At 44.3% G+C, this 10,590-nt stretch overlaps 1 protein-coding gene across 6 annotated transcripts in view; it reads left to right on the forward strand.

Annotated features, from left to right (window-relative positions):
• KIAA0556 (KIAA0556 ortholog) overlaps positions 1 to 10,331 on the forward strand; it is a 195,645-nt gene extending 185,314 nt beyond the window's left edge. For all 6 annotated transcript variants that reach the window (XM_027862849.1, XM_027862850.1, XM_027862853.1 and 3 more), the window contains 3 exons: positions 844 to 1,004; positions 1,167 to 1,255; positions 9,932 to 10,331. In XM_027862849.1, the coding sequence (XP_027718650.1) occupies positions 844 to 1,004; positions 1,167 to 1,255; positions 9,932 to 9,990 (309 nt within the window). In that variant the 3' untranslated portion in view covers positions 9,991 to 10,331. The remainder of the gene's footprint in view (positions 1 to 843; positions 1,005 to 1,166; positions 1,256 to 9,931) is intronic.
• The last annotated feature ends 259 nt before the right edge of the window (positions 10,332 to 10,590 follow it).

Here is a 10,590-nt window from a genome sequence, read left to right on the forward strand (position 1 = left end):
GGGGAACCTGTGGCCTCGAGGCCTCATGTGGCCCTCTAGGTCCTCAAGTGTGGCCCTTTGAATTCAGATCCCCATGGGATTTGTTCTGTGAAGTTTGGATTCAAAGGGCCACACTTGAGGACCTAGAGGGCCACATGTGACCTCGAGGCCACAGGTTCCCCCCGCCCTGCCCTTAGAGGAGTGGGGCCTTTTGCGCAGGGTTGGCTACCCACTTCCAACTAGAATGGTGTCCTTGGAAGAGACTAATGCCACCCACTTACTCTGGCCAACATCCCCTGCCATAACAACCTACCCCTGGTCACCATCCAGAGGCCACTAATTCAGGACAACCTAAAGAGTCTCTCCCTAACAACTTAGCCAACAACTTAGAGTGGGAGTATTAACCTCCCATCCAGTGTTATCCTTCTCCAGAATCTCGACAGATGGTGATTACTACTTCCTAAGGCAGCCTGTTATATTGTTGGATAGCACCTCCATAATTATATTGAGCCAAAATTGGTTTCCCTATAACAGCTCCTTATTGGTCCAAGTTTTACCCTCTGGAGCAAGTGAAAACAAATTTCTTCCTCCTTCTCCACTTAGTAGACTTTCAGGCAGCCTTTCATGACAGTTCTCTCAGTCATTCCTCTCAAGCCACGGTTTCCAGATTCAAATCAAGTGATAGCTTTGGGTAGGATGGCAGCTACCCAGGGAGGGGGATGAGGAAGTTTCAAGGCACACCACTCTAATGGCCCCATGTGAGGAGGCCTCATGGGAGTAAACCATAGGTCTTTCTTGTCCCATCCTTTTATCATTTATCATTGTTTACCACTACCATTGTCCTTTTGCCTCTTCTTTCTCTAGCTTCTTGTTGACGACTTGTTAGTGTACAATGGAATCCTGGACATGGTCAGCCATGTGGTGCATGGCATCCTGCCCACCTGTGATCCCATAGTCCCCTATCACACCATTCTCTTTACGGAGGACGAGGAGATCTGCCATCGAGAGAAGTACACCATTATCAGGTTTGTGAGCAAGCCCTAATGGGAAACAGCAGTCTCGTTTGTCGGCAGTCCTTTCTGGGGCAGGCTTCAGTAGGCCATGTGGTGATTCTTAGAGAGGATTGATGATGGCCATGTCTTAGCCCAGAAGATTGATTGAAACTCCCCATTTTCTTTCTTCTGCAGTAATCATGTTGAGGATCAGGATGTCCGGATGATGAATGAAAATCAAATTGTTACCAACTCCAAAAAGAAACAGACGACTGCTGACCCAGGTCAGTTTCATTTCTCTCACAGAGAGCCTTCTATCTCTTACTTAGTGTTTGCCAAAATTGAGACTGAGTCAGAGCTCGTCACATAAAGCCTCTATTCCCCAAGTTTCTCATCCCCTTCTCAGTCCAAAGTCGGTGTGTTTCTGACACTGGCCGACCTTAGACTGTGGGGGTGATTAGCTGATGTCGGCAGGTGCTTTGGAAAGGGACCTTTCTAGCGTGTCTTAGCACTAAATCATATGGCAGAGCCCTGATTAACTGGCATATTTAGGGAATGGGATGTCCTGGGTAATTACATTTTTTTAGATAACTCAGACTTAGCCAGAAAACCTTTGTTGTCAGTGTTTATTATGGAAAATCTTTCTACAACATATCCATCCCAGTCTCTGTGAAGGCCAAATGGTAGACACAACTAAATCCTTACCTTAATGGCTCTTGGTCTTAAATGTGGCTTAGTGAATAAGGTACTGGACGAGGAGTCAAGAGGACGTGGGTTCAAATCCTGCTAGCTCTGTGAGGCTGGGTACCTCACTTAATGTCTTTGTACCTCAGTGTCCTCAAAGATCCCTTCTAGCTTTGCAGTGACAGCAAGAATAATAGATATAACTGAGGACCTTACAGGTGAAGCTGAGTGGCCACTTGCTTGGGAGGTTGGAGCAAGGATTCCTATTTAGATAGAGGTTCAGCTGAACAGCCCTTTGCAGTCCCTCCCAACTCTGAGGTTTTGTAATGAGAACTAACATTTATCTAGCCTCAGAGACCTGGAGAATCAGAAGGGACCATAAGTGGCATTGTGGGTAGACCTGGCATTTTACAAAGGGGAAGACTTCTCCATCTTGGTTGCTTTCCAATTTAGTATTATAGCACTTTCCAATTTTAAAAGAACTCATCTGCATTTTAAAAATTTGACCCTCACAAAACTCTGGGGTGGCAGGGAAGGGCGCTTAGGCATGGTGAAGGGAGCAAAGGGCTGGGAGTTAAGTGGCTTGGACTCTAATCCCTGCTCCATCACACACGCACTGGGTGACTTTGTGCCAAGCACTCTACCTCGGTGGTCATGAATCTTTCCATCTGTGCAATGGAGAACTTTGTTGGATTAGAATGACTTCCAAGGTCTCTTTCAGCTCCAGAATTTGAGCTCCAGGACAATGACCTTACCAGTAATAGTATTCCATCAGCTCCTTCTTGTCTTGGTAGATTAAATGCTACGTGCCTGGGTCCTTCTCACCCTGGGACCTAGGTTCAATGATATTATCCTTTCACTAAGTTATCCTTTCCTCACATATGTCTATTTGGGGGATCTTAGTGAAATTTTAGGACTGGGGTCATTTTAGTGTCAAGGAGTTAGGAACCTATTAGTATGGATTCCGATCAGAGCTAACCACCTGTTAAGTGGATCTCCAGTGACCGGGCTACAGCACTGGTTGTGCTAATCATAGGCTTGTCTTTCCAGGTCTCTGTCCACTTCTCTTTCATTCCCTTTCCATAAGTCTCCCGTTTCTTTCAATGACATTCTCTGACAGTTTGCTTTATGAATTGACCTTGTACCCCTCTGCCATTTGTGTGAAATAGCTCAGCTGGAAATTCTCTTCACTAGGCAATTTCCTAAATTTTGAACAGTAACCTAGTTGAGTGAGACCTTCGCTCAAGGGAACAGCCAGTCTGCCTTAAGTAGAAATGAGTCCCTGAACACTGGCCACAATTGTAAGGCTGATATTTTTCCTCACGTCTCTTTCCCAGGGCTCTAAAGTCTCCTTGATTTTATTTGACTTCCCTGACCAGTCCCTGACACCAGTGCCCCTGCCCTCTGGGTCCCTGTGCTTGGCTTTCTGATTCCACCTTAGGAATCATTCACCTTTATTCTCCCTAACTGGAACCTCTCAGCTGGGATTGGAATAGAGGGAACAATTTCTTGGGGGCTGAACACCCAAGCTCCCCAAGTTGTTCCCGTTTGAGTGGGGGAATCCATTATAAGATCATAATCCTAAGAAAGGATGATGATGATGATGAGGGACACTGATCACAGAGAGCAGAATAATCTACCTGAGGGAGAAGGCTCTCTATGTCACCCACAGAATCATAGAATTTTAAAGCTGGAAGGGACCTCAGTGGACACCTAGGCCAAGCCATGGCCCAGAAGGAATCCCCATCCCAGTATTCTGAATAAGTGATCATCCAACCTCTGCTTGAAGACCCGCAGTGAGAAGGAAGGTGCTGCCCCTGGAGGCAGCCCATTCCACTGCAGGGCAGCTCTAATTGTTAGAAAGCCTGAATTTGTCTCTTCACAACTTCTACCTGTTGTTCTTGGCTTTGCCATCTGGGGCCAAATAGAACGCATCTATTCATTTTTCTGTGTGACAGCCATTTAGGTATTTGAAGACAGTTGTCAGGTCTCCCCTGAGTTTTCTCTAGTGTCTCATCTCTCATTTCTCTAACTGATCCTGGTTAGCCATGCCTGGACCCTCCTTAACTTATCAATGTCCTTCTTGAACTGTGGTGCCCACAACCAAACACAATCCTCCAGATGTAGGCTGGCCAGGGCAAAGCACAACCAGACTTTTTTCCTGAAAGCTCTCTGTTCTGTCAATAAAACCCAAGATTACATCAACTTTTTTGGCTGCCCTACTTGGTCATTCATTAAAACCCCCAGATCTTTTTAGGCAACCTGCCATACCTAATCGTACTGTGCCCATCTTGTACCTTTGAAGTTGATTTTTGTGAACCCAAGTGTAAGACTTTAATCTCAACCCTAATGAATTCCATTTTATTAGATTCAGCCCAAGGTTCTAGCCTGCCAAGATCATTTTGAATCTTGACTTTGTCATCCAGAACGTTAGCCATTCCTCCTGGCTTTTTGTCATCTAAAAAATCGAGGAGTGTGCCAGCTATACCTTTATCCAAGTCACTGACAAAAATCTTAAATAGCAGAGGGCAAAGTACAGAGATCCCTGAGGTGCTCTACTGGTGAGTTCTCCTGCCAAGATGACATTAACCATTAATGATGACTCCTCTTTGAGTCCAGCCATTCAGCTAGCTCCAAATCCATCTCACTGTAGCCCACATCTAGCCCACATCTTTCAGTCCTTTCTCTAAAAATACTATGAAGCACTTCACCAAATGCCATATTAAAATCTAGGTAAATTATATCTACAACATATCCCTGATCTACCAGCTTAACAACCCCATCAAAAAAAAAAAAGAAATAAGGTGAGTCTGATGCGAAATATCCTTGAAGCCATGTGACTTTTTATAATTTCTGTGGCCCTCTCTAGATTTTTTTTTTTCCTAGATCCTCTTTAAGGATCCATTCTAAAAGGTTTCTAGGAATTGAAGTCAGTTTCACTGGCCTTTTGTTTGCAGACTCTATTCCCTTTCCATTTTTGAAAATCAGGGCAGCATTTGCGTTTCTCCATTTTCTCCTGTGACGCTTCTCCCGTTTTCCATGATCTTTCGGATATCACTGACTGACTCAGCAGTCTGGTATTCTTTCGGTACCTGATGATGTATTTCATGTGAGCAAGGTGATGCAAATTCACCAAGAGCAGCTTAGGTGCCCTCTTACCATCTCCTTCCTCACTCATTTTTGGTTTCAACACCATCTTTGTTCTTGCATTTCCAGTTCAAAGGTCACTTTCCTTGGCAGAGAGAAAAAAAAAAACAACAGGCAAAAGAAGCACTGAACAGCTGCATCTTCTCTTTGTTGTTAGTTATCATCACTTCGTCCTCCCCAAACAGTGGTCCTACCCATTCTTTCTCCCAATGTAGCTTAAGACACACACAGTCCCCCAGCCCCACCCCCCACATACACACCCAATACGTTTGTATTGTCTTCGGCTTTCCTTACCAGCCTCGGCGGCACTTCTGGCATTGATTTTTACAGACCTGTGCCACACGCTTCTAGTAATTCTTTACTTCTGTCTTCTGTTGGATGAGTTCCTTTTGCATCCATGTTACTTTGTCAGATGGCGTTCCCTTTTCTTCCCTTTCTTCAGAATTGTTTCCTGTCATCCTTTAGAGTTTCCCAACCCTCCTAGGATCTCCTGTAGAATTTTAGCTCTTGAGATCTCACCCATCTTTCATCTGATACCTTTAAAATCGACCTTCCTCAAATCCAAGGTCCATGTCAGATGATTGCCCAGTTTTGGTCTCCTTTATCACAAACTCTAAGAGGAAGTGGTCGCTTCTTCCCAAAGTGCCTGTAATTTCTACCCACCCTCAGCAACCAGCTTTTCTGTGTTAGTGAGAGTCAGAGACAGAACAAAAAATTTCCCTTTTGGTTCCACCCCTTCTTGAGTGATGAAGTTATCATTAAAGCAGATCCAGTTGTTAGGCACTCTGGTTTTGACAGGAAACTTCCAAGAGGTTACTAAAGGGTCCTCATATCATGCTGCAGTCCCACACTCAAAATCTGTTTCCTGAACTCCTTATCTCTCTCCTTCTGCCCAGATGGATGGTTGTGTACCCTCCCGATGACCAAACCGCTTCTGTTTCTGCCTTGGTCTCTCTTCGCCAAAATGCTTACTCTCCCTTGGGCTCCCCTCTACCCATTCCACTCTGGCCCCTGGATTTTCTTCATACAAGTTTACCTCTGGAATACACAGTGATCCCTCATTCTACTTTCTTTTGAATAAAGCATCCCAGTTCACATTGCCATTTCCCAGGCATGGGTTTCATCCCTCCTATGTGTTATGGATATTCATGAGGCCAAATTTGTCTCCTCACATTAGCATCTCTAGCTCCTCTTGCCTGTTGTCTAAATTCGGGGCATTTCCATGTCAGTGTTTGAGGCCACAAGTTTTACTGTTCTCTCCTTTCTTGGATTTTGTCCCTTTTGAACTTCAGGTTATCTCAAGTGTGATTCTTATTTCATTATTGCTCCCCTGTGGTGTTCCATCGTTCTTTTTACCCTAAAGCCTTTTGGATTAGATTTACAAGATGCCAGGCTAAGACATCCTTCCTAGCCTTTGTTAGGTGCCCTCCATCTTTGTCCAGGAGCCTGTCATTACTACCTGTCTAGCCAAATCCCATTCTCAGAAACCCTCATCCAGTTACTCTTCTGAATCCCCTGCTTTCAGTAGGAAGGCCCCCTTTGCCCCTCTGGTCTTCAGTTTATCATCTATGGGAAGGTTTTCTAAATTCCTACTGGCAACATACTCTTTCCCCAAAGTGTATATGTGTACATATGCACATACGTCTCCTAATGTAGGCCCGAGAAATGCAATCAGCTTCCCTCTGGTTGTCAAGTCACCCACCAGCGGCCTCAGCCCCCCGAGCAGGAAATCACTCCCTGCCCCTTCCCCGCTCTTCCTTCTCTGACCTTTATTGATTCATCACTTTTGCCCAGTGGCTCCTGTGGCTTCTTTTTACCACTCCTTTCATATCAACAGCACCAGCTCCACCATCTTCGAAGGGCTTCACATTGTGTGTGAAGCTTTTTCCACTTTTGTTTGTTTCCCTCCCACCTACTCCCTTCCTGAGGTCCTCTTGTTGCTGCTTTGTTTTTGTCTTGCTTTAGGGACACTTCCTGGTCCCCGATAAGCTGGAATATGAGAAGACATTCACCTTTTTACCACTCGGCAGCCACACCTGACTTCCTTTCCTCTCTCTAAACAACTGTTATATAGGCATTACGAAAATAAGAGCCATTCCCCAACTGACATATCGTCAAAGGATATGAACGGGCACTTTTCAGAAGAAGAAATGAAAGCTATCTATAGTCATATAAAAAAAATGTTCTAAATAAGTATTAATTAGAGACAACTCCGAGGTACCACCTCACACCTATCATCAGATTGACTAACATGACAGAAAAGAAAAATGATGAATATCAGAGGTCATGTGGAAAAATTGGGACACTAAAGCTCTGTTGGTAGAGTTGTGAACTGGTCCATCCATTCTGGAGAATGCTTTGGAACTATGCCCAAAGGGCTACAAAACTGTGCATACCCTTTGACCCAGCAATCTCACTACTAGATCTATATCCCAAAGAGATGAAACAAAAAGGAAAAGGACCTATATATACAAAAATGTTTATAGCAGCTCTTTTTATGGTGGCAAAGAATTGGAAATTGAGGGGATGCCCATTAATTGGGGAATGGCTGAATAAGTTGTGGTATATAACTGTGATAGAATACTATTGTGCTATTAAAATGATGAGGAGGATGGTTTCAGAAAAACCTGAGAGACCTATATAAATTGATGCAGAGTGAAGTGAGCAGAACCAGGAGAACATTATACACAGTAACAGCCACATTGTTTGATGATTAACTGTGAAACACCTAACTACTCTGATCCTTATAATGATCCAACACAATTCTGAAGTACCCACAATAAAAAAAATGCTATCCATTTCCAGAGAGAGGTGATGAACTCTGCGTTCACTCTGGTTGAAGCATTTCTTTATTTTTCTTGCTTTTTTTTTTTTTTTTGCAACATGGCTAATATGGACAACATAAATAAAGAACTATATATTTATCCACCACAGTCTTTCTCTTCTTTCACTAACCTCTTATTTGTTTCACCAAACTACTTTACTTTCCTGTTTATTTTACTAAATTGTTTTACTGACCTTTTTTTATTTGCCTTGCCTAGCCAACTTCCTTCTCCTTTAGTTCTCTGCCGGTCTTTATACCTCAACCCTGCTTTTTGTTTCTTCAAATTCAGTCCTGTGTCATACTGGGTCCTTGTCTCCCTTCAGCTCATCCTCAGGTTTTCCCAATTTCTCTTCTAAACTCCTTGTGGCGTTCTTTGGACGTATAGACCTGAAAGGCACCTTCACGATCCTCTTCCTCCTTACTCAGCTCTTCTTTTCCCACAAAACTGGAAATAAGAAAGTCAGTGACCTCAGCTAGTCACCCAGCCTTCCTTTGAAGACCTCTAGTAAATAGTAACTCATCGCCTCCTAAGAAATCTCAGGCCACTTTTGGAAAGTTCTGATCAATAGAATATTTTTCTTTAAATCAAGCCAAATTCCATCTCCTTGTACTATTTACCCATAGTTTCTAGTTTTACCCAATAGGGCCAAGCAACATAATACTAGTCTTTCTCCCACAAAGCAGCTCTGCAGACTCTTGAAGACAGCTGCTGTGCCTTTCCCAAGTCTTCTCTCTTCTCATCGCCACATCCCCAGTTGCTTCAACTGATCCTCTTATGACAATGGTCTCCTGCCCACTCATCCTAGAATACTTTCCAGTGTACATTTTCTACCTTGTTACTCTACCTCTCTAAATATGGCGTCCAGAGCTCACAGAGACACTGTGAGATCAGATCTGACCTGGGTAGAAAACAGGTGCAACTTAACTTCCCTTACTGGAGGCACTTTATTCCTGTTGATGCAGCCTAATACCACAAAAGAGTCATTGTGGTGTGGCAGATAGAGCTGACCTTGAGGTCAAGAAAACAAGGATCCAAGTCTTACTTCTGACACATGCTGACTGTGTGACCCTGGGAAAGTCATTTAATCTCTCAGCCATCCAGGCAACTCTTTAAGACATGGCGTTGCAGAGCAGATGCCCGTCCAGACTGGTAGAGAGAGTTTCCTCATAGGCAATTCCCCGTATCAGTGAAATCACAGGTGTGCTCAAAAAACACACCCTCACACACATTAGCTTTTTCGGCCATCACAACCTACCACTATTGAGTTTGCTGTCTTCTAAAACCCCTGGTCTTTTTCTCATGATGTGTTACCTAGGCCCAACTCCCCCAGTATGTAGGTGACCACAGGAGCTAGGGGGACTGGCTTGAAGGGTCCTAGGGACAAAGGAGGGAGGACAAGGGGCCAGTAAGAAGGGCATCAGAAAGGCCTGAGGCAGATGGCACAGCAGCAACTACCTTTACCTTCTGATAACTTCAACTCCAGGCCCTGGAGAGTCTGCTAGCTTTATCCCTTTAATCCCAGTTCCTGATCCTGGACTGAAGAGCTGTGTGCCTCTTCACCTTTGCCCTGCTACCTGATTTTACCTAGCCATAGTTCTTAACCTCTTATGATTTAGTCCCTGACACTGTGTAGCCCTCAGCTAGCCTGGGAACAACATTCACAGTGTCTAAGACACTTCTGCAGTACGGTATCAACCAGTGTTCTCTCTCTCTGTCTCTTTCTCTTTCCCTCTTATCTCTGTCTCCCCCTCTCTCTGTCTCTCCTTTTTCTCTCCCTCCCTCTTTCCTTTCCTCTCCCCCCTCTCTGTCTTTCTCTCACACGTATACATACCAAGCCTCTGGAAGCATTCCTTTTATGGAACCCAATTCATTAGAATTTATAATTCTACATTTTTTTTTCAAAAAACAGAGCTAGAAAAGAATCATAAATATGACGTAATCTTACTGCCTGATTTCGCATATTAGGAAACTGAGGCTCAGAGATGGGAAGGTCACAGAACTTAGAATTGACCATTGTTTCCTGACTCTCCATCTAGTGCCCTTTCCATCTCACCATGCCATGGCCCCTTTTCTTATAACAAATGGAAGTGTGAGGGGTGGGAACACATGGGTTCTAGGACTTCCCAGCTCCACTCATAAATAAAAGACTTAATCATGAACCAGTCAAGGTTCCTTTAGTCCTTTCTTACCTTTCCCATTGCTGACTGGAAAGCTTAGGCCCACTCAGTCAGCTCAGTCTATTGGTGTTAATGGGCTTCTCCATCATGATGAATTGTAATGCCAAGTATTGTGGTCTTTCAACAGCTTTGCGCCCCAAGACCTGCATAAGCGAGAAAGAAGCAGTGAGGAGGAGAAGGTACTGACGGCTTGAGGAGTGAAAACAGTGTGATCTAGCCAACCTTTTGCTTTGACACCCCAGGACTTCCCCCAGCAGAGATCCTTCCACTCACAGGCCAGGGGAAGGTTTATTGATGGATGTTAAATTCAGGTCAAGTGTTGCCCTCCCTTTGCATTTGGGTCTGGTACTTTGCCAACTGGAAATCCAGGAGAGATGTGAACTGAGTTCCAGTTAATATCACCAATCAAGAGGGGGCTGGGATAACAGTCAGCATGGATTGGAGTCTGTTTGGGGTTGGGGGAGAAGAGATTCAGAGGTTAAATTGCTTGGAAAAATAAAATACAAGCATTGCTGTATACAAACCTGGAGGACAAAGGGCCATTTGAACTGTATTTTTCTAATGGATTTTTTTTGTTTTGTTTTATATCACTTGCCGTCCTACCAAGTTCCACTCCTGCTCTCTCTGAGCCCTCTCCTGGGTACCTTGTCAGGCTCAGGCAGCTGCAGGAAAAGCCAGTTTAAAGTCTGTAATGGGCAATTGGCCTACGGGGAAAAGAGCCTGGTATAGAGAAGAAGGAACCAATATGAAAAAGAGAGCATCTCCCCCCAGCATGTGGTCTAGCCC

This window comes from Vombatus ursinus, unplaced genomic scaffold, assembly GCF_900497805.2.
Source record: "Vombatus ursinus unplaced genomic scaffold, bare-nosed wombat genome assembly UNPS02014770.1, whole genome shotgun sequence".
NCBI lineage: Eukaryota > Metazoa > Chordata > Mammalia > Diprotodontia > Vombatidae > Vombatus > Vombatus ursinus.